The sequence below is a fragment of the Giraffa tippelskirchi genome, chromosome 2, assembly GCF_054371585.1.
Source record: "Giraffa tippelskirchi isolate mGirTip1 chromosome 2, T2T-mGirTip1v1.2.pri, whole genome shotgun sequence".
NCBI lineage: Eukaryota > Metazoa > Chordata > Mammalia > Artiodactyla > Giraffidae > Giraffa > Giraffa tippelskirchi.
In genome coordinates, this window is record NC_137276.1 from 62,140,422 (window position 1) to 62,165,749 (window position 25,328).

The 25,328-nt window shown below is 36.8% G+C and overlaps 1 protein-coding gene and 1 non-coding gene across 8 annotated transcripts in view; both read right to left on the bottom strand.

Annotated features, from left to right (window-relative positions):
* Positions 1-7,257: 7,257 nt before the first annotated feature.
* On the bottom strand, positions 7,258-7,330 carry TRNAG-CCC (transfer RNA glycine (anticodon CCC)). Its single transcript has one exon. It is a non-coding gene; the product is annotated as a tRNA-Gly (tRNA).
* A 9,396-nt stretch (positions 7,331-16,726) lies between these two features.
* The window catches only part of ADK (adenosine kinase), a 519,359-nt gene continuing 510,757 nt past the window's right edge, over positions 16,727-25,328 (bottom strand). For all 7 annotated transcript variants that reach the window (XM_081564617.1, XM_081564638.1, XM_081564648.1 and 4 more), the window contains one exon: positions 16,727-17,526. In XM_081564617.1, coding sequence (XP_081420743.1) covers positions 17,402-17,526 — 125 coding nt within the window. In that variant the 3' untranslated portion in view covers positions 16,727-17,401. The remainder of the gene's footprint in view (positions 17,527-25,328) is intronic.

Sequence of the window (25,328 nt, forward strand, 5' to 3'; positions counted from 1 at the left end):
GAATTACCAAAATGTGATGGAATAAAGTAAACTGCAATAAAATAAGGAATACATTTGTATGTATTTATGTAAATTATATTTATGTATTTATGTAAGTTTTAGTATTTATATGTATACATTTTATGTATTTATATAAAATTTCTATAATTGCTACTTGAATGGGATATTTATCTTCTCATTTTATTTTCAAATGGATTATTGACAGTGAATATTAATTTAGTCTGTCAGCAAATACTGTGTGCTAGGCACAGTGCTAAACACCAAGACTGTACTAGCACAAGACAGACATGGTCTGTGTACAGTATTTATAAATTGTGAAGTATTGATCATCCTTGCATTTCTGGGTGATGATGGTATGTTGGAATGGAATGTTATGGAATGCTTGGTGATGGAATGTTATTTTAATATACTGTACTAACGGATTAGATTTGGCAGTATTCCATTTTGAGTGTATGTTTATAAATTCCATATAAGTAGCTTAAGTCAGACTAGTCTGATCTGGCCTCTGTGTGTGTGTATTTTAGCTTTGTAGAATAAATTGAGAATCTTGCTTTATTTCTACAGTTTATATAGCACTGGAATTAAGTGTTTCATTCTTATTCCTTGACAATCACATTAAATCATAAAGTACAAAGTAGAAGATTAGAACTGAGATAAGGCACTTGGTTTCTTTGAGTCTCAGACATTTGAAAGAATTTATAAAAGTGGGCGAGAACGGAGATTTATACAACAATAATCCAGATGACAAGAAATGTATTTCTTGTTTTGGTTTGGTCCCCGAATGGGATAACAGTGGTCTTGTACGTTTACTTCCTGAAAGAGCTAATTTTTTTCATCCAGGGAAGACACCACATATGCCCTCATCCTAGAGCTGTTCGTACTCTATGCCAGTAAAGACTTGACTGATGCTTTGGGGCACAAGTGATTGATTTGCTATGTATGAGGTGAATAGAAAATTCTGGTGATGACAAGCAGCATGATCATTGTTCCTTTCTCAAAGAATCTCTCAACATCATACACAAATTAGAGTCACACTTCTTGTCTTCATTCTCTGAATCCTTCTGAATTTGTACAACTATAGTTAAATCTATCAGGCCAGTTCCATGCCTGCTGCAGAGTCCAATGCACAACCAGGCACTGAGTCCCAAACCCTGATTCTGAGATATACTATCAGTACTATCAGTTCAATTCAGTCACTCAGTCATGTCCGACTCTTTGCGACCCCATGGACTGCAGCACACCAGGCTTCCCTGTCCATCACCAACACCCGGAGTTTACTCAAACTCATGTCCATCGAGTCGGTGATGCCATCCAACCATCTCATCCTCTGTTGTCCCCTTCTCCTCCTGCCTTCAATCTTTCCCAGCATCAGGGTTTTTTCAGTGAGTCAGTTCTTCAGATCAGGTGGCCAAAGTATTGGAGTTTCAGCTTTAGCATCAGTCCTTCCAATGAATATTCAGGACTGATTTTCTTTAGGATGGACTGGTTGGATATCCTTGCAGTCCAAGGGATTCTCAAGAGTCTTCTCCAACACCACAGTTCAAAAGCATCAATTCTTCGGCACTCAGTTTTCTTTATAGTTCAGCTCTCACATCCATACATGACTACTGGAAAAACCACAGCTTTGACTAGACGGACCTTTGTTGACAAAGTAATGTCTCTGCTTTTTAATATGCTGTCTAGGTTGGTCATAACTTTTCTTCCAAGGAGCAAGTGTCTTTTAATTTCACAGCTGCAGCCACCATCTGCAGTGATTTTGGAGCCCCCCAAAAATAGTCTCTTACTGTTTCCACTGTTTCCCCATCAATTTGCCATGAAGTGATGGGACGGGATGCCATGATCTTAGTTTTCTGAATGTTGAGCTTTAAGCCAACTTTTTTACTCTCCTCTTTCACTTTCATCAAGAGACTTTCCAGTTCCTCTTCACTTTCTGCCATAGGGTGGTGTCATCTGCATATCTGAGGTTATTGATATTTCTCCCGGCAATCTTGATTCCAGGTTGTGGTTCATCCAGCCTGGCATTTCTCATGATGTACTCTGCATATACGTTAAATAAGGAGGGTGACAATATACAGCCTTGATGTACTCCTTTTCCTATTTGGAACCAGTCTGTTGTTCCATGTCCAGTGTTAACTGTTGCTTCTTGACCTGCATACAGATTTCTCAGGAGGCAGGTCACGTGATCTGGTATTTCCATTTCTTGAAGAATTTTCCAGTTTGTTGTGATCCACACAGTCAAAGGCTTTCGCATAGTCAATAAAGCAGAAGTAGATGTTTTTCTGGAAGTCTCATGCTTTTTCGATGATCCAACAGATGTTGGCAACTTGATCTCTGGTTCCTCTGCCTTTTCTAAATCCAGCTTTATAATATAATCCCGCTCATAATATTTTTCTTTATATCCCTGAATGTGTTTTCCAGTTTTTAAATTTAAGCACCTTCTTACCTTCCCCAAGAACCTTTTCAGCATGTGGGGTTCCGAAATCCCTTTCTAATAGCTATTGTATTCATTTTCCATTGTCATGTAACAAACTGCCGAAAACTTAAAATGAGACCTCCATTTTATTATCTTACTGTTCTGTAGTCAGAAGTCTGGTGGGCTTGGCAAAGTACTTGCCTCCAGATCTCAAAATGTCAAAATCAAGGTGTTAGTAGGGCTTTGTTCCTTTCTGGAGACTCAGGGTAAGAATCCAGTAACACGTTCACTTTGGTTGCTAGTGAAATATGGTTCCGTGTGGTTGTAGGGCTGAGGTCTAATCTACTGTCTGGCTGATAGCCTGGAGCCCCTCTCAGCTCCTTAAGTTTTTTGGTATTTCTTGTCACATTGTTTCTACATCTTCAAAGCCAGCAATGATGCACTGAGTCTCCACGCTTCAAGTCTGTCTGACTTCTCTTTCTGTTCTCTGCTTGTAAAGGCCCATGTGATTAGACTGGGCTCACCCAGATCAAAGAGAATAATCACTTTAGTTTAACGTTTGTAACCTTAGTCACATCTGCAATGCCCTTTTGCCAGTTTATATAATATACTCATATGTTCTAGGGATTAGGGCATAGGCATCTTTGTGGGATTATTATGTTTATCAAAGCTTTCATCTCTTTATTTTCTACACAGGATATTTTAGAATCATCATGTCCCTTGAAGAAGAAGTAGAAGACAATTCCACCCTCTTGGAAAAAATAAAACTACCGCCCACATCATGCCCCAAACTCACACAGACATCATGCTTTCAGCTTATTACCATAAAGTTGTTTGATTCTGGCATCAAGCTCATTTGGTGGATTTAATATTTGAGATCGCCAAATATTGACACACCATTAGGTGGCACTTGATTAGAAAGCTTGCTGCTGTCTAAATTTTTCAAAGGCAGCGATCTGCAAGACGGAGAGGAAACTCTGATGTAGATGGTGGGCACAGTCGGGGATGGCATTCTTAGTGACTACAGGAAAATCCTTAAAGGCACAAACTATCCAAGACGTGAATGTAATTTGTATATGCAAGCTGATTTTAGATAATTTAATTATTGCTTAGCAAATGTAAATGGAGTATTTAAAATCTTTCACACATGATATTTAAAAAAAAATCCTGCTGTCAAAAAATTCCCTCTACTATATTTTTATTACCTATAGTATCCGTCCTTTGTTAACAATTGAATAAATATTCATGGAAAACTTAATATGCAGGGTAGTCATATAATGAGCAGCACTATGCTCTCCTATGTACCTTTGGCCCATATTTTGCACCAAGCTGTGTTTCTCTGAAATAGCACTGTCCAACAGAAATAGAATGCCAGCCATATATGTAATTTTTCACAGCTTTTTTGAGACATAATTTACATACCATAAAGTTCACGTTAAAGCATATGACTCAATGTTTTTCAGTATATTTATAGAGTTGTGCAATCATCACATAATCTAATTTTAGAACTTTTTCATCATCCCCAACAGAAAAGTTGTACCCATAAGCAGTCACTTCCCATTCTCCCCTACACAGAGGCCTAGTCCACTGTTAATCTACTTTCAATCTCCAGAGAATTTCCTATTCTGGACTTTCCATACAATGGGATCATATAATATGTGGTGTTCTGTGACAGCTCTTGAACTTAGTATAATATTTTTAAGGTTCATTCATATTGTAGCATCCATCAGTACTTGATCCCTTTTTATGGCTGAATAATATTCCAGTGTGTGGTTATAGCATATTTGTTTATCCATTGATCAGCAGATGGACATCTGAATTGCTTCTGATTTGGGGCTATTTTGAATATGCTGCTATGGAGCATTCTTTATGTAGAATGTGGATATGTAGAAGTGAAATTGCTGACTAGAGATAACTCCATGTTTAGTTAGGACCTGCCCAATTGTGTCAAAAATGGCTGTGCCATTTTATATTATCAACACATATGCAATTTAAAAAAGTTTTTATTGAGGTATAATTGATGTACAATGAAATGTACTAATATGAAGTATATAATTTGGTAAGTTTTGACATGTATATATCTGTAAAGTCATAACCACCATCAAGATAATGATCATAAGCATCACTCCAAAATTTGCCTCATGCCTCTTTGAAATGCATTTTCCCCAACCTTCCACACTCATAACCCTGTTATTCCCAAGCAAACACTGATCTGCTTTCTGTTACTATGGTTTAGCTTGTACTTTCTAGAATTTTACACAAATGGAATCACCTTTTGACAGGCTTTTTGCAGCATTAGTATTCCAAGCTTCATGTGTTGAACAGATCAATGACTCATTCTTTTTTATTGATGAATAGCATATACATATTTATATATATTAATTTGTCCATTCACTCATTACTGATGGATATTTGGGTTATTTCTAGTTTTTGTTGTTGTTCAATTGCTAAGTCATATCCAACTCTTTGCGACCCCATGGACTGCAGCATGCTAGGCTTTGCTGTTCTTCACTATTTCCCAGAATTTGCTCAAACTTATGTCCATGGAGTTGATGATGCTATCTAACCATCTCATCCTTTGTCGCGCCCTTCTCCTCCTTAGGACTATTAAAAATAAAGCTGCTATGAACATTCATGTATAAGACTTTGTATGGACATATGTTGCATATGTAATATTTGCAAATGTTGCAAATGTAATATTTGGATTATGTGGTAGGTACATATCTAACATTTTAAGAAAGTTCCAAACTTCTTTCCAAAATGGTTTGATTTTGTATGATTCAATGTGACTTTCTTTGAGCTTACCCTACTTAATATGGCTGATTTAAAATCCTTGTCAAGTTTAATGTCTGGGCTTCTTTGGGGACAGTTTTATATTGATTGCTTTTTCTTCCATGTCTGGGCCATACTTTCTTGTTTCTTGCATCCCTTGGGATATAAGAATGGGACTCAGGCAAGTTAAAATGCCACGAAGCTCACTGGTCTTGTCAGGATGCTACTGTTTTTCTTGAAAAAAATGCTTCCCAAGCTGCTTCAAGCTTTTGATTACCATCCAGAGTTCAAAAAGTTGATTCTGACAGTTTTTGCTAGTTTTTAGTTGCACTTTTAGAGGAGAAAGCTTTAGGTGTTTCTTACTCTGTTATTTTCACTGCTGTCACATTTTCACTGATGTCACTCCTCTAAATTTTAAAGATCTTATGTACTTTATACTTGCAACCTACTCTTCCAATCAGCCACATTTCAAGTACTCAGTAGCTACATATGGCTAATAGCAACCATGTTGGACAGTGTAGGTTCATAAGAAAATTTCTAAGCAGAGTTATTTAAAGGAATAGAAATGAAAAGTAAGGTCTTTAATTGCTTTCTTATACTTTGCCAAGAAACGATTTTCATGGCAAGGTAGGGACCCTATGAACCACAGGTTGCAAATAATAATAGCTATCACTACTTAAGCACTTTACTTAGTGCCAGGTAACATTTTAAGATGTACATGTATTAGCACTTTTATTCTTTATAACAACCTAATGGAGTAGATATTACTGTGCTTTAAGAATGCAGAAAGCACAACATCAAGAAGTTAAGTAACTTACCCTAAGTCTCACAGTTAAAAGGTGGTAGAGCTCAGGTGCAAACCTTGAAAGTCTGGTTTAAAGTTCACGCTGTTAGCTACCAGTCCATGCTACTTAAAGGAGGCAGACCTTAAAGGAGGAATTCAGAGAAAAATTATTTTAGCCAAAAGAGATTGGGGTGGGGAGGAAATAGTACTATATAGAATATTTAAAAATTAAGAAAGTCTAATAGACACTTACACGAAAACATATTCATTGAGGGCTATAATATACCTATACCTAACCTATTACTATAATATACCTATACCTAACCTATAACCTATAACAGTGGAAACAGTGTCAGACTTTATTTTTTTGGGCTCCAAAATCACTGCAGATGGTGATTGCAGCCATGAAATTAAAAGACGCTTACTCCTTGGAAGGAAGGTTATGGCCAACCTAGATAGCATATTTAAAAGCACAGACATTACTTTGCCAACAAAAGTCCGTCTAGTCAAGGCTATGGTTTTTCCAGTGGTCATGTATGGATGTGAGAGTAGGACGGTGAAGAAAGCTGAGCTCCACAGAATTGATGCTTTTGAACTGTGGTGTTGGAGAAGACTCTTGAGAGTCCCTTGGACTGCAAGGAGATCCAATCAATCCATCCTAAAGGAGATCAATCCTGGGTGTTCATTGGAAGGACTGATGTTGAAGCTGAAACTCCAATACTTTGGCCACCTCATGCGAAGGGTTGACTCATTGGAAAAGACCCTAATGCTGGGTAGGATTGGGGGCGGGAGGAGAAGGGGACGACAGAGGATGAGATGGTTGGATGGCATCACCGACTCGATGGACATGGCTTTGGGTAGACTCCAGGAGTTGGTGATGGACAGAGAGGCCTGGCGTGCTGCAATTCATGGGGTCGCAAAGAGTCGGACACGACTGAGCGACTGAACTGAACTGAACTGAACCTATCACTCGATATTTAGTAGGCACTTAGATACTAGATACTTTTTACATCAATTTAAAAAAGTATGAATACTTAGTGAATATTTGTTGAATAAATGAGTCATTGTTGCACATACATTCATTGTACTAGGTTTTCACAAATGGCTCACTCCAAGTCATTTTTTTTTTAAGCATTCTTGTTTTTTTTTTTTTTTTTTTAAAATATTGATTTATTTGACTTCGCTGGGTCTTAGTTGTGGCACACAGGATCTTTTTTTAAATATTGATTTATTTGACTTCGCTGGGTCTTAGTTGTGGCACACAGGATCTGTGGCATGTGGGATCTAGTTCCCTGACCAGGGATCGAACCCAGGCCCCCTGTATTGGGAGTGCAGAGTCTTAGCCACTGGACCACCAGGGAAGACCCTCCAAGTCATTTTTAAAGGAGAGACACTGAAGCTCAGAGTTGTGGAATCATCCCCTGCCTCACTAGCTAGTTAGTGCAGGGATTAGACTAGGGATCAGTCCTCAAATTCCAGATCTTCTACCCTCTAGCTTTTTCTGAGTTCAAAAAGGATCAGAGTTACAAAGGATACAAGCTTATTCCATATCACATGATCAGGTTTCATTTACGTGCGTGCAGATTTTGTGACTGGGGAGGGGGAGAGAAGGTGTTTCAGCTGTGGCAATCTGGGTGCTCTTTTCACTTGCCTACTTAGTGGACAGTCTTCGAAGAAGGGAGCTGAAAAGAAAGGCAGGGAGAGTTCAATTATGGAAAATGTGAGCAGAAGTATAACCAGATAATAACAATTATTTTAATAGTTGTTCTAGTAGCTGATATCCTTGGTGACCCTGCCATCTCTAAGCTCTAGCTCACTGCAGAGATCTGGAGAACTGAGAAAGGCCTTCCTTGGGCAAACATTTATTGAGCATGTACTATGTGGCAGTGGCTAGTTCTGCCTTAGAAGAAGACATATACACCAACAAAAATTGTATGATACATTGTGACTATATAAACTACAATAAGGAAATATGCAATGTACTTTGAGAGAAAAAAAGGATGGAGCAGGAACTAATTGCCTGGGAGGATTACCGAGAACTTTTTAAAGGACACACCTACTCCAGGAGTAGAATGGCTGAATCAAAGAATAGGTGTGTTTAACTTTATAAGAAACTTCCATGCCTTTTCCCAAAGTGGTTGCTCCATGCTGCACTCTCACTGGCAGTCCTGCTTCACATCCTCTCCAACATTTGGTGTTGTCATTTAAACTGTTGACTTCTGAGCTTGGATTCTTACACCTGAGTAGTTGTAATGGGAAAACAGCAATCTACATAGAGGCAAGAGTGTAGTTATAAGGTGTATTTGGGCTCAGGTGAAGGGTTATAAAGAGGGATGGCAGGGGTGGAGGGTCAATGGCCAGACCATGGAGTGTGACCATCTCTTCTTTAGCAAGGCAGCCCCCAAGGTGAGGGGGGACTGACTAACGACCAACAAAGAGTTGGGCAAATTAGTTAGATATGATGAAAGTCTAAATTATACCTGAGAGCATGAGGAGGTGGGGAAGAGATTTAGGAGAGGTAGAACTGACAGAACTTGGTGATCAATTAGATAAATGGGCAAGGAAGGAAAAAGTTGGGAATTACTTCTATTAATGGAGATAGAATAAGTAGAAATAGACTGGGCTGGGGAGTTCAAGAGAAGGTGAGTTCTGTTTTGATAATTAACTTGCCTGCAGAATATCCCAAGGGGCTGACCTATATAAGTTTTGAGCCTAAAGCTGGGAAGGCAATCAGGGTTACAAACAGAGATTTGAGAGTAATTAGATGATAGGTGAATTCGTGGCAGTCAAATCGAACACCTAGGAGGAGCTTATAGTGACAAAAGGCTTGTTGGAGTGGAGGCACCTTGACACAAGAAAAGGACAGAGGTGTTCTGAAAGCATGCTAAGAAGAGGAGGTAAAGGAGGCAAGATAATGACGAAAAAGTGTCTGGGTGAAAGCTGAAGGAATAAGAAGTCAAGAGAGCGTGGTCCTCCAAGTCAGATGCTAAGATGAGGTAGGATGAGGACTGAAAACTGGCTATTAGGTCTGACAATTAGGAATTTTCTGGTTATCAGGAGAAGGGATGCTACAGAGAAGGTAGGGGCAGACTGCAGTAGGTTTAGGAGTCTGGGTGGGAAGAGGTCTTGTTGGTGTTTACAGAGGTGCTTTGTGAATATTCCAATTGCTAGGTGGGTTAGGGAATGAGGAGAGGGTGTTCCATACTCAGAAGAGGAGCTTGGAGGTTGCAGATAGCCCCAATTAACCTTGCAGCAGCCCAAGGATTGGCTAATTTTGTCAGAGAATTCATGTGAAAACTACATTTTGAAGTAAATAATATGTGGTTTTGCATCATGTGCTGTTTTACCTTCTTCATGAAATGTTGCTATCAATCATATTTAATAGGCAAGGTAGAAACAATCCAAGTGCCCATCAACAGATGACTGTCATCTGTGTATTCCATCCATAATGGAATATTATTACTCATCCATAAAAGAATGAGACATCGCCATTGTATCAACATGGATGGACCTAAAGAATATTATACTTAGTGAAATAAGTGACACAGAAAAAAATGAATATTACATGATATCACTTATATGTGACTCCAAAAAATATTAATAATACAAATGGATCTATATTCCAAACAGAAACAGACTCACAGTTATAGAAAGCTAATTTATGGTTACCAAAGATGAAAGGTAAGGGGAGAGAAAATTAAGAATATGGGATTAACAGATACAAACTGCATAAAATAGATAGGCAGCAAAGATTTACTGTATAGCATCAGGAATTATATTTATATTTGATGTCTTGTAATAATCTATAACAGAAAATAATATGAAAAACATATAACTGACTCACTTTGCTGTATACGTGAAACTAATACAATATTGTAAATCAGCTATACTTATTTAATTGAGTTTCCTATTTAAGTACTTTATATTTTTTTGAACATTAGGACAAATTTCGACCATAAGGAAATATTGAAAAGTATTATACAGCAAACATTCATTTCCTTCTATATTCTACAACTAATATTTTGCTACATTTGACTTATCACTTATTTACCCATTTAACCATCCCTCTTTCTGTTCATCTTGTTACTTGATGCACTTCACTGTAAGTCAAAGACATTAATACACTTCTTACCTATCAGTATGCACATTATTAACTAGAGTTCAACATTAGCTTAGTTTGTGTGTATGTGAGAGTTTCAAAAACCACGCAGGTTAAGTGGGACATTCCCGGAGTTTCGACAAATGAATACACCTCTGTAACCCCTATTATGACATCACTGTCAGCTTAAAAAGTCCCCTCATTTCCCTTCGCAGTCAGTTTCCACTTCTCCCCTCTCCCACAAAGCAGCTCTTGTTCTGAACTTTCTCACTGTAGGTTGGTTTTACCTTGTTCTAGAACTTCATATAGAGGGAATCTTACAGTATGCACTCTTTTCTGTGTCTGGTTTCTCTCACCCAGCAGTGTTTTTGAGATTGATTCATATTGTTTTATCAGAAATTTCCTTCTTTTGCTGAGTATTATTCCACTGTTTGACTATACCACCGTTTTTATCTCTTCTCTTGCTGTTAGACAACTACCCAGTTTCCAGCTTTTGGCAACAATGAATAAAAATGCTATAAATATTCTAATACAAGTCTTTATGTAGACATATGCTTTCACTTCTCTTACGTAAATACCAGGAGTAGAATGGCTGCATCAGAGAATAGGTGCATTTAACTTTTAAGGTTCTTAAAACTTACACGTGTTTTCCCAAAGTGGTTGTTTCATTTTTCACTCTCATTGGCAATGTTGCTTCACATCCTCTCCAACATTTGGTGTTATCATTTAAATTTTAGTCATTTTAATGCAGTAGTTATCTTATTGAGATTTTAATGTTAATTTCTCATGACTAATGATGCTGAATACTCTTATCATATACTTAATGACTATTCACATATTTTCTTTCATGTTTGCCTTTTCGTTATTGAATGTTTTTTAATATATTCTGGATATAAGTTCTTTGTTAGTTATACGTGTTGTATTTTATCCTAGCCCATAGCTTGTTTATTCATATTCTTAATGGTATCTTGATGAATGACAGGATTAAATTTTTTGAATGTATCAGGATCTTTTCTTTCATGGTTAGTGCTTTCAAAGTCCTCAACAAGAAATTTTGCCTATCCCCAAGCTGTGAAAATAGTTTCCTTATAGAAGCATAATAGGTTTAGCTTTTATTACGGCTATGATTCATTTTTAATTTTTATGTATGGTGTAAGGTAAAGGGTCAAAGGTTCATTCTTTTCCCCATAAAGGTATCAAGTTGTAATAGCACTGTATATTGAAAAGATTTTCCTTCTCTCGTTCGATTGTTTTGGTGCTTTTGTAAAATATCAAACCACATATTCAAATTTATTTTACTAATGGTCTTATTCTCCTATTCTCTTAACACTCTCTCACTCACTATTCTCATTTTGAGTTGAGAAAACCAAGGCTTAGGGCAGTTCAAGAACTTGACCAAGGGGACACAAAGTGAAGGACTTCTGGAACTACTACTGAATCATAAAGAAACTGTTTACATTTTAAACCTACTATAGCCAGTGAAAATATTATTAAATGGACACTTTTTCTGAGGGTAATGGAGTAACAAAAATGAATAAGTGCATGTTTTTATATTTCAGTACAGGTGGTATTTTCAGACTGCCAGCCAAACACATGCTTCTTTTGTAGGCTTGTGTATATCTAAAACAATCTAGGACTACCCTGGTGGCCCAGTGGTTAAGACTCTGTGCTTCCACTGCAGGGGGCTCAGATTTGATCCCTGGTTGTAGAAGTTCCTCATGCTGCAATGGTGTGGGGGAAAAAAAAAAACCCAAAAAACACTGCCCCCAAATACTTAAACCTACCAAACAAAACAATCCCCCTAAAAACCCAGACAAAATAAAACAAAATCTGCCCCCCCAAACTCACAAAAACCCAATCTATAATATGCATCCTTTTTTTTTTTTTTTTAAAGATATAGGATTATAACAGTTGCTTTACATTGTGTAAGAACAACAGCTTTTAGCAAAAGTTGCTTGGACTTTAAGATAAAGAATGTATTTCTTTCACCCTGATCTAAAATGAAAATTACTCTTTTGTGATTCAAAGAAAACAATACTTAAAGGTATATGCCATGAAGATAGATATAAAAATGGTTTGTTGTCCAGTTGCTAAGTCTTGTCTGACTCTGCGACCCCATGGACTGCAGCACACCAGGCTCCTGTCCTCCACCATCTCCTGCAGTTAGTTCAAATTCATATCCACTGAGTTGGTGATGTTATCTAACCATCTCATCCTCTGCCACCCCCTTTTGCCTTCAACAAAAACTAGAAGAAAACTCAACAGCCACTCTTGCTGCTTTTTCTTTCTCTCCTATTCTGCTACACTAATACTTAGACACCCAGCCTGTTTCCAAATGTTTGATATCATTTTCTTTTCCACATCATGGCAGCAGTTTTCAGGCAAACTTGATCACTTGCCGAGTCTAGGCCAGCCTCGATAATCTAATTCTCTTACTCAAAGAAACACATTTGAGTCAGTTCTAATGAGGTGGATGGACCTACAGCCTATTATACAGAGTGAAGTAAGTCAGAAAGAGAAAGAGAAATATCATATATTAACACATATATATGGAATCTAGAAAGATGGTACTGACGATCCTGTATACATGACAGCAAAGGAGACACAGACGTAAAGAACAGACTTTAGGACTCAGTGAGAGAAGAGGATGCGATTATTTGAGAGAATAGCATTGAAACATATACACTAGTGTATGTAAAATAGATAGCCAGTGTGAGTTTGATGTACGAAGCAGGGCACCCAAAGCCGGTGAGTGGTCTGTGACAATCTGGAGGGATAAGGTGAGGAAGGAGGTGGGAGGGGGGTTTAGGATGGAGGGGACACACGTATACCTATGGCTGATTCATATTGATGTATAGCAAAAATCATCACAATATTGTAAAGTAATTATCCCCAATTAAAATTTTTTTAAAAAAAAATCTGATTTTCCAGATCACCTAGGTTCACCCCTGAGGCATGGGTTTCCTATGCCCACCCAATTCACCCAACTATAACATGCAAATGAATGGCTTGTAAGGACCATCTTTTCCCAGATTCAGGAAGGCAGCCTTGTTAAAACCACTCAAACATAATATCCTTTAGGAATGTCACAACCAAAGCATTTATATTTTCTGAATTATTGGTTTGACCAAAAAGTTTGTTCGGGATTTTTCTGTAACATCGTACAGAAATCCCAAATGAACATTCTAGCCAACTCAATACATAAGAGAGTCACTCAAATATTTGAAGCCAACCTGAGACCAGAACCCATGTTTTCTTGACAACTTCATTATCCCCTCCCCCATTCCCAGTCCTGTATGTCTCCCCTCAACCATCTGTTAAACCAAGATTCTATAAAGTGGAACTAGGTTAACTAGTCATCATTCCAAGATGGAAAAATTTAGCTCAGAGAAGAGGATGCCTGACAACCAGTTAAGAGGCAGTTTTCCTGAGACCTGGTCAGCAAGGCTAGCCACTATTTTCTCCTTGTCCTTTAGTAAAACAGAGAACTAAAAAAAGTATGCCATAAATCCAAGAACAAAATACACACATCCCAATGACTATTTTGCTAATACAAGAAAGTTATGTGATCTGTGTGCATGTTAATTACTACCAGAAAGCATGCTTCTGGAACCTCTTAAAAATAGTGACTGTCATGAAAGTCTAGCGGGTGAGTGGTACTTATCAATAACCTTGGGGTAAAGGACTTTCTTATCAAAAAAAGAATAGGAAAGGTTTGTCAGTGTCAAAACTACTGATCTAAGAGGAAGACATTCTGTAGTAGTTTTAATACGATAAAGATACTCTAACACTCAAAAACTAATTGTCCTTGAGAGACAAAGTTAGAGGACTTTGATTTCAAAATTTACTCAAAGCTCCAGTAATCAAGACAGTCCCGATTGGCATAAGGGTAATATACAGACATACAGACTAATGGAACTGAAAGTCCAGAAATAAAACCTTATATTTATGGTCAATAATTTTTGACAAGGGTGCCAAGACAATGGAGAAGGCAATGGCACCCCACTCCAGTACTCTTGCCTGGAAAATCCCATGGATGGAGGAGCCTGGTAGGCTACAGTCCATGGGGTCGCTAAGAGTCGGACACGACTGAGCGACTTCACTTTCACTTTTCCCTTTCATGCACTGGAGAAGGAAATGGCAACCCACTCCAGTACTCTTGCCTGGAGAATCCTAGGGACGGCGGAGCCTGGTGAGCTGCCGTCCATGGGGTCGCACAGAGTCGGACACGACTGAAGCGACTTAGCAGCAGCAGCCAAGACAATACAGTTGAAGTGAAAGTAAAAGTGTTAGTTGCTCAGTTGTGTCTGACTCTTTGTGACTCCATGGACTGTAGCCCATCAGGCTCCTCTGTCCACGGAATTCTCCAGGCAAGAACACTGGAGTGTTCCCTTCTCCAGGGGATCTTCCCAACCCAGCGATCAAACCTGGGTCTTCTGCATCGCAGGCGGATTCTTTACCATCAGGGAAGCTCCAAGACAATACAATAGTGGAGAAACTAGTCTCTTCTAACGAGGTACAGGGACAACTGCATATCCAGAAGCAAGGTAACTAGACCTCCCAACTCAAATATATGTAAAAACTATAAAACTCTTAGAGGAGAATATAGATGTTAATTGTTCACGACCTTGGATTAGGCAATGGTTTCTCAGACATGAAACCAAAAGCACAATACACAAAGAAAAAAAAAAAAGAGAGAGAAATTGGCTTTCATACAAATTAAAAACATCTGGGGAATTCCCTAGTGGTCCAGTGATTAGGACTCCATTCTTTCACTGCCAAGGGCACGGGTTCAAACCCTAGTCAGGGAATTAAGATCCCTCAAGCCACACATGTGTGCACTGTCGTGTCTGACTCTTTGTGACCCCATGAACTGTAGCCAACTAGGATCCTCTGTCCAAGGGATCTGCCAGGGAAGAATAGTGGAGTGGGTTACCGTTTCCTCCTCAAGGAAATCTTCCTGACCCAGGGATCAAACCCACGTTTCTTGTGTCTCCTGCATTGGCAAGCGGATTCTTTACCACTGGTACCACCTGGGAAGCCCAATCACAAGCTGCAGAGCACAGCCAAAAGGAAAAAGAAAAATCTATGCTTCACAACCCACACAGTGGAAGACAATATTTGTAAATCATATGACTGATAAAAATATATAGAACATACAAAGAATGCTTACAACTAACTCAACAATAAAAGGACAAACCACTTAATTAAAAAATGGGCAATAACTTTGAATAGACATTTCTTCAAAGAAAGAAGTCCAAATGGTCAATAAATACAATATCATTAATAAATAGGAAAATGCAAATTAAAAGCACAATGAGATATCACTTCATACCCTCCAAAATGGCTATAATCAAACAGAGAGTAGCAAGTGTTGCCAAGGGTGTGAAAAAATTGAAACTCACAAACCTTTTTAGTGAGAATGCAAGATGATGTAGTCCTTTTGGAAAGGTCTGGCAATTTCCCAAAAAGTTAATCATAGGGTTACCATGTGATCCAGCAATTCCACTTCTGGTATATACCCCAAAGAATTAAAAACATACATCCATATAAAAAACTTGGGACATGAATGTTAATAGCAGCATGATTCATAATAGCCCAAAAGGGTTAATTGGGTCATTAACAACTGAAATGTCCATTAACATGAATGGATAAACAAAATATGGCATATGTGTACAAAGAAATATTATTTGGCAATAAAAAGAAGTACTGAAAATATCATAGGATAAGTAAACTTTGAAAACATGCTAAGTGAAAGAAGCCAGACACAAAAGAAAACATTATTATATGACTCCATTTTTATGAACATCAAGAATAGGCACACCTATAGAGACAGGAAATAGATTAGTGTTATCAGAGGATGGGGAGTGAATTGGGAAGAAAAGGGTTTCCTTTTGGGGTGATGAAAGTGTTCTTGATTTAGATATTGGTGATAGCTACACAACTTTGTGAATATACTAAAACCTACTGAATTGTATACTTTAAAAAATTTTATGGTATATGAATTGTATCTCAACAATGATAAAAAAGATTAGTGTAGGAGACCTAAAAGTCTTCTTAAACATAAAACAAAAACTTGAACACTTTTCTATGAATTCAGTTTTATAACTATGATTTTCTTCTTCTTCAGTAACAATAATTATAACATAATAGGTTCTTATTAGACTTGTTACAAGCATTTTGTACCTAGTATCCCCTCTTGAATCATCTCAATGACCTTGTACACAGGGATTATGATTCCATTTTATAGAAAGGAAATTGACATTCAAGAGGCTAAGTAATTTGCACAAGCTCTTATCAAGGTAAGTAAGTCTGACTCCAGAGGTTCAATTTTTTTAGATTTTTGCAGAGGTCGGGGGTATGCTACACAGACAGCATGTAGGATCTTAATCCCCTGACCAGGGACCGAACCTGTGCCTCCTGGAGCAGACGTATGAAGTCCTAACCACTGGTCTGCAAGGGCATTCCCCTCAAGTTATATCATACCATTCTGTCTTCCTGAAAACAGTGGCTTACTGGTCTCCAATACTAAGTTATTTTTTGATGTGTTATGTTGTTTTTACTATCACCATAAACAGATCAGATATTTCAGGACCCAGGATTAGACAGTTATCTTTCTTCCTTAGTTTGCTGAGCACAGAACAAAGACAGAAAAAAAGCCCTTTATGACAAGTTTTTATTTGTATCAAATACAGAGTATCATAAGTAAATTTAAGATTATGACTTGAATATTGTAATATAGCTTATAATTTGGCAAATTGATTATCCAAAGTTTATTACATGTTTGAGTACATACTGATGAAATTACTTGCAATAACTTGGAAAGCTAAATATTTCTGTACTTATTTAACCCATTTGTCATGTATATATGTGGTACATATATGAACACATGTGTGTGTATAAACATACTTCTGAATTACATATACTTGTATAAAAGCTAAAGATTTATGTATTATCATTAATTCCTTAAAAAAATCTATTTTATTAAATTGCATCTGAATTTGAAGCAGAAATGTAAAAAAATGATCACTTTGCTTAGTACACATAAACTTACAATGTAATTGAAAATGAAACAAAAATTTCAATTGAAATACTATATTCCTGTTTAATTGACATTTACCTGGCACTATCAAACTATGGAAATAAACCTCCTACTTTAGATTGCTGAGAGAATAAAGATTCTATTGTGCCTTATTGTACCCCCTAAATTAAGAATGAACATTATTATAGTAGGAAAGGTGGCATTTAATTTTCTTCTTTATTAATATAGGAATTCTCAGGAAACAATCAGGGCAGTGTCTGTACTCCTGGGATGCAGTTTCATGCTTTTCCATCAGTGGAAGTCTGGTTTCTCAGGAAAGGTGCAGCCAGTCCTTCTAATTATGACACTTGCAGCATAGTGTCCAGCACGGATGCATTCAGTTAGGGGCTTTTCAGAGACCAGCTGAGACAGAAAACCTGGAACATAGACAGAAGGGAAAAACATGAGTATTGTGTAACAGCATCAGAAATATCATATGGGTCAGAACAAAATATGGTCTACGTACCTATGCCTTTCTTTAGTCTTGACAGTGAAGTGTCAAACCTCCAGGGTTAGAGGGTTCTTCCCTAATAATTCTTTTAAAGAGCTCAAGTTGGGACGTGACAACTCATCATCAAGTCAATCTAGTCTTTCTAGGCATAAACGATCATGCTTTCCTTTGAGAGTAAAAGGTTTTAAGAAAGAATTGCTGGCCAAATAGTATTATCTTTGGTCTTTATAGTTGAGAAATTATGGGCTATACCTCTGCCTATCTCTCTGAATTCCTTCTGTATTGCTGTTATTCCTAGAGAGTTGTTATTTGGAAAAAACTCTTATCATCTGGATATCTCTCCAAGAACAAATCTGAGAGTTGAAAAGTTATGAAGACCTTATATACCTCTTTCACTCCCAGAAGTATCAGTGAAATAATATCTAGAGTCAAGCACCATGGATAAGTTTGACATTAAAATAAATATGATAAGATAGATAACAATGCTGAGGCTTTTTGCTTCCGATCAAGATGAAATAAAAGAATCAGATTTACCCTTTCTTCAGAAACAACTTTAAAATAAAAACAAAGTATATGAAACAAAGTTTTTCAAATATTGTACATCAGTCACAAAAGATACATGAAAGAAGGGAAACAAATGAGGTGAACCACCAGGCCAAAATTCATAGAAGGAAAGCCTAGGCAGAGCCTGCCAGTTACTGAATTGAGAAGATGGAAGTAGGAGTCAAAGTACCATAAACATTTACACAGACGGAGAAGGAAAAAAAAAAGAGGAGAGACATAAATGGTCACTATTGATAATAAGAGACATCATATCACTATAGCATCTACACACACTAAAAAGATAAGGAAACGTTATTAACAACTTAATGCCAATAAAGTGTTATAGAACTATAAGGTGTTCAGATTTAACAAGTTAGACAAACTTCTGGAGATACACAATCTATCAAAGCTCACTCAGGAAGAAATATATAACCTGAATAGCCTTGTGTTTATTAAACATTTGATTTTAAAATTAAAAAGCTTCCCATAAAGAAAATTTCAGTTCAGATGGTGTCACTGCTGAATTCTACCAAACATTTAAAGAAGAAAAATAACGTCAATGCTATACAAACTCAAGAAAACTAACAAGGAGAGAATACTTTCTGACTCACTCTTTGAGGCCAGCTTTACTCAATATTATAAGCAGAAAAGATGCAAATATTTTAGCAAATCAAATCCAATAGTATATTTAAAAAGATAATAATTCATGATAAGGTAGCAATTATCCTAGAAATGCAAGGTTGGTTTAACTTTCAAAAATCAATCAATGCAATCTACCATATTAACCAGGAAAATCATAAGGTCATCTTCATAGATGCTGAAAAATCATTTGATGAAACCCAAGATGGATTTCTGAAAAAAACTTTCAACAAACTAGTAACAGAAGGGAACTTCTGTGAAAACCTTGCAGTTAATATCATTCTTAATGGAGGATGATGAAGTGTTTTTCCCCTTGAGAAATAAGGAAAGAATGTTTTTTCTTAAACATTGTACTGCAGACTCTAGCCCGTGCAGTAAGGCAAACAAAAGAAAGAAAAGACATCAAAATTGAAAATGAAGTAGAACTGTCTTCATTTGCAGATGGCATGACCACCTATATCTGTGCTTCTCAACAGTGGGAATTCTGCCTCCTGGGGAACATGTGGCAATGTCATATTCATGCCAGAGGGTGCTAATGGCAACTAGAGGGTAGAGCCCAGGGATGCTGCTAAATATCCTATGATGTCAATAACACCAAAACTGAGAAATCCTAGTCTATGTAAAAATTCCTATGGAATATAGAAAAAAGCTAACTTGAACTACTAAGTTAGTTTAGTGAAGTTGCAGGATATAAGATTCCTATACAAAAATCAACTGAATTTTTGTACTAGTAATGTGTGTATATATAGCAATTGTATATGCCAGCAAAGCACAGTTAGAAATTGATATTAAAAATACTCTTCACCATAATAACAAACATGTAAAACACCTAAATCTGACAAAAGCTGTGTAAGACCTCAACACTGAAAATGACAAAACAATGCTGAGGAAAAAAAAACAAAACAAACAAAAAACAATGCTGAGAGATAAAAAACAAGCTAAGTAAGATGAAGAGCTATCAACTATTCAGAGAATAGAAGATTCAATATTGTTATCAGCTCTACTGATTCAATGTAATATCAACCAACATTCTAGCAAGCTTTTCTAATAGAAACTGACAAGCTGATCCTAAAATTTATGTGGAAATGCAAAGAATTTAGACTAATCAAAAGAGAACTCTGAAAACAAGAGTACTTGATTTAAAAATTTACTATAGAACTAAAATAATTGAGACACTGTGGTACAGGCATTAAGATGGACAAATAAATCAGTGAAACTGAATAGACAATCCAGAAATAAACTTACTTCTATATAGTCAACTGATTTTTATAAAGGTATTAAGCAATTCAATGGAGAAAGGATAATCTTTCTTTTTTTTCATGTTATTATAATAGCCTTCTTTTTAAACAAATGTTCTTAGAAGAGCTGGATGGGGCATATGTGAAAACAAAAAAAAACACACACACTTCTACCCTTCCTCACACCAACCACAAAATTAACTTGAAATGGATCATAGGTCTAAATGCAAGAGCTAAAACTATAAAAACTGAGAAGAAAACTTATGAGAAAATCTTTGTGATTTTGAACTTGCCAAAGATCTTAGGACATAAAAAGTGTAAACTTTTATGAAAGGAAAAATAATGTTGACTTTGCTAAGTTAAACACTTTTACACAAACACTTTAGTGAAGAAGATAAACATGTCAAACAAGGACAGGAAAAGATGTTCAACATTATTATGTTAGAAAAATGCTAATTAAAGTGACCGTGAAATACCACTGCCCACCCACTAGAATGGCTAAAATGAAAGAAGACTGACAAAGCAAGTGTTGGCAAGAGTACAGATGAACTGAAACTCTCAAATAGTGATTGCCTGTGTGTGCGCTCAGTTGTTCAGTTGTGTCCCACTCCCGCCAAGCTCCTCTGTCCATGGGATTCTCCAGGCAAGAATACTGGAGTGGGTTGCCATTTCCTCCTCCAGGTTTCCTTCCCAACCCAGGGATCGAACCTGAGTTTCCTGCATCTCCTGCATTGGCAGGCGAATTCTTTACCTCAGAGACACCGGAACGCCCAAAATACTGATTATGAGGCTATAAAATAAGATTCTTTTTGAAAAACAATTATCAGTGTCTTAAAAAGTTAAACATACACCTATCAAAAGACTCAGTCTTCCTATTTCTAGGTATTTAACTATGGTTTGTAAATGAATGTTCAGACCAGCTTTATTTGGCATAGCTCCAAACTGGAAACAATCCAAATAGTATGGATGCAGTAAATGTGTCCATAGTGATGGTCCATGGGTGTATACATATGTCAACATTTGTAAAACTGTACACTTGAAACATGTGCAGTTTATTGTATGTCAATTATACTGCAATAAAACTACATAAAAAATTGTTGTAGTTACAAATAAGATACTCAAGAACAGAAAAATCTGGGGCTGCTTCCCCTCTAAGGAAAACCCGAGATGCTATAGCAGTACTCAAAAATATGCAGAAGAACAGATGATAATGAGAAACTGTTCTGTAGCCAGACTTTTAGGCCTCATAGGCCCTGGGCAGCTGGGGGGTTAAGGTTAACTTAAAAGCTGTGGTATAGTGACCTGTAGAGAGCATTATAAGAGATTTATGTTCTTTCTCTTCTACCATTCTGACCACACAGGCTTCTCCCTTGTCAGATTTGGGGAATGCTGTATCCAATAAAATAAATAAGTACGCCCAACCAAAGAATAATTAATTAGGTTAATGGAGTGATGTATTTTGAAGACATTTGCTTAGAATGTGAAATCACTCTCTCAAGAGGTTTAGTAACAGTATTTTATCATTGAGTTTTCAGGTAACAGTCAAAGGTCAATATTAACTTTCAGCCAAACTGTGAGACTAAAATGTTCAGCCCACACAGTGAATGGAGCAGATGCCAAATTCAGTCAGATCGGCTTACAATGGAAACACATCTATTAGAAGACTTATAAGGAACATCTGTTTTCCTCATTCCTCCTGGTATGTTCTTTCTGAGAAAAAGAAAGCTTATGTTTATGAAATATTTTTAAGAAGCATAAGTACCAGCATCCTCTTTATAATAGAAGAGCCAGGTGATGACTGAAGTGAAGTCCCCTGAAGAGACATTTGCTTTGACAAGTGGAAAACCTGTATGGAGGAAAAAAGCTTAGACCTTTGCCCTGGGTGAGTATCAGTTCTTCAACAATCTATTTTTAAATTCTAACTGAGATGAACTACAGATGTTATATAATCAGTTACAAGTTGAACCTTCATAAAGCAGCTGATATGAGTCTTCACAAGTTGTATAAAATAGTTAAAAACAAATAAAGGAGCTTATATTTAAAGAATCATAGGAAATTCTTTCATAATAAGAATTAAACATTCCCAAGATACCTTTTTTATTGCATAAAATAGACATAACCTCAAAGTTACCATTTCAACCATTTTAAAGTGTACAATTCAAGGCATTAAGTATATTTGCAATATAGTGTAACCATCACCTCTATCAATTTCCAGAATATTTTCATTACTCCAACAGAAACTATACTTATTAAACTCTCCATTCCCTCCCACCCCTGGCCTTTTGTGTCTGCCTTACTTCACTTAGCATAATGTTTTTCAGTACAATTTTTAAAGTTTAGATTTTTATTATTAGCTGGCCTAAAATGTATTTTTTTAAAACTATATTTGGAAATAATTTCTAATTTAGAAAACTTGCCAAAAAAAAAAAAAAAAAACTTGCAAACAATGCAAATAGTATTCATATATCCTTTACCTGGATGTACTTATTGTCAACATTTTGCTCCTTTTGGGCCCATCTTCTCTTTTTTATACAATTTTCTCCACTGAACTAATCGAGAAGAAGTGGCATTTGTCATGCCCTTTACCTTTAAATCTATCTATGCACCTTTCCCAAGAATAAGGCTAGTCTCATGGATAACCATAGTCATTGACTTCAGTAATACTGTTAGAATACTGTTATCTAATTGACTGTTCACATTCCAGTTTTGTCAATGACCCATTAATGTCCTTCATAGCATTTTTCTTCTGTCTAGCATAGAATTTAGTCTAGGATTTGTCATATTTTTAGTTTCCTTTATCTTGAACATTTCCTTCGACTTTTGTGACAAGGACATTTTTGAAGAATACAAAAATTCTGTATTTTTCTATATTTAATAGAGTGATGCTCATTTTGGTTTGTCTGATATTTCTTCATGATTAGATTCAGATTATGCATTCCTGGCCAGAATACTAGAAAAATTATGTTGTGTCCTTCTCAAGGGTATCACATTTAGAAACACATTATGTCTGGCTGCTTTTCACTGGTGATAATTTTGATCACCTGATCAAGATGTTGTCCTACTTCTCCACTGTACAGTTATATTTTTCCTTGCATCTAACAAGGAGTCTGCTGGTAGACACTTTAATACCATGTAAATATTCTGTTCCCTATCAAGAATCCCAATCCCTTCTCCCAAATTTAGTATTCACTCATAATTCCTAACTAAAGCAACTTAAACCATGATGATTTTCTAACTCCAGCACTCCCTTCACATTTACCAGTCAGCTTTTCACATTCTATGCAAGAGCTTATCTCTTATCTCATTTACTATTTTTCATCTATTTATGTATCAATAAGGAGGCACAGACTCTTGTTTTTTAATCAGTGGTTTATAATTCAATACAGCTCTATACGGTGCTCAAAATGTCCCAGTTTTTACCAGCGGGAGCACCTTCAAGCTGGCTCAGGTGTCCTTGGATGTGCCCTCATACTATCTTTGAGCAGTTCCTTACTTTTTGGAATTATATTCTTGGCTCATCTTAAACCCACCCTATCTCAGCCTTAGAACCTGCCATTTTTCCAAGGATACCTATTTCCTATTAGGGTGAGATGGTATTAGAGACCAAAGTGTGGGAGGTAGGTGCATTCTTTGCTTCTAGATCCTGTCAGCAAATGGAGCTAGGAAGTATGTACTTATACACATGTACAGATACAGATACACATACATACTTACACACATAAATGTGTACATATGTATATACATGTGTACACAGACCTATTCTAGAAATTGAGCTGACACCAATACTTCCAGTTCCAATCCATCCCCATAGCGCTCTTTCTTACCTTTCTCCAGTCCGTTATTATAATTCTATACTTTTTTCCATAGTGAAAACCCTAGCTTCCAACAATATCAAAATATTTATTGGCTTAGTTTTATACTATCTCCAACAAAGCTTCAAAATTGCTTCACTACTAATTTTACAAAACCCCAAATCTATTAAAAACAGTTTAGAATTGTTTTGCTGTTCTCCAGTGTGCTCAAATACTGTGTTCAGTATGTTCTTTAGATTGGTTCTCTTTTTTACTCCATTTCAGAATTGACAGGTTATTGCTGAACCATGAAAGACACTGGGATTCTTGGCCTCCGGAGAAGAATTCAATCCGGAGCCAGAGACGAGGCTTGATCGCTCAGAGCTTTTGTGTAATAAAGTTTTATTAAAGTATAAAAGAGATAGAAAAAGCTTCTAACATAGACATCAGGAGGGGGCAGAAAGAGTACCCCGTACCCCCTCACTAGTGTTAGCAATGGAGTTATATACTTTTAATTAGTTATTACAGTGACTCAAAAGAATGTCTGGAGGTTGTAAAGACCTTACTAGACCCACTCTCATAATTTACATTTTAAGATAACAAGATTAGCCAGAAGGTTTCTTCCAGAAACTGTCCTCAAACAGGACACATTATTGTTATATAATCGTAAGGAATGTAGAGGGAAAAAAAGTTTGTCCTTTCCTCCTCCTTGAGAATTCCAGACCCCTCTCTCCTTGGGGACCTCCAAACTTCTTATCAACTTGCCTAGGAATTGACTCTCTCAGAACGGTTCACTTACTTAAGACTGAAAAAAATGTTGGGGTCATGATTTCAATTTTCATCCCTCACTTTCATCCTTATTAATTTAATATTTCTTAAAAAATAAGTAGAATATTAAAAATTCTAAAAAAGGTATGCTCAGAGAAGTGTCACTTCCTTTTACCCAATGCTCTCCCCATTGGAGGTACGCGATTTCACTGTTTTTTGGTTTGTCTTCATGAGAAATGCTGGGCTGGATGAAGCACAAGCTGGAATCAAGATTGCCAGGAGAAATATCAATAACCTCAGATATGCAGATGACACCACCCCTATGGCAGAAAGTGAAGAAGAACTAAAGAGCCTCTCGATGAAAGTGAAAGAGGAGAGTGAAAAAGTTGGCTTAAAGCTCAACATTCAGAAAACTAAGATCATGGCATCCGGTCCCATCACTTCATGGCAAATAGATGGGGAAACAATGGAAACACTGACAGACTTTATTTTTTCGGACTCCAAAATCGCTGCAGAGTGACTGCAGCCATGAAATTAAAAGACGCTTACTCTTTGGAAAAGCTATGACCAACCTAGACAGCATATTAAAAAGCAGAAACATTATTTTGCCGACAAAGGTCTGTCTAGTCAAAGCTATGGTTTTTCCAATAGTCATGTATGGATGTGAGAGTTGGACAATAAAGAAGCTGAGCACTGAAGAATTGATGCTTTTGAACTGTGGTGTTGGAGAAGACTCTTGAGTCCCTTGG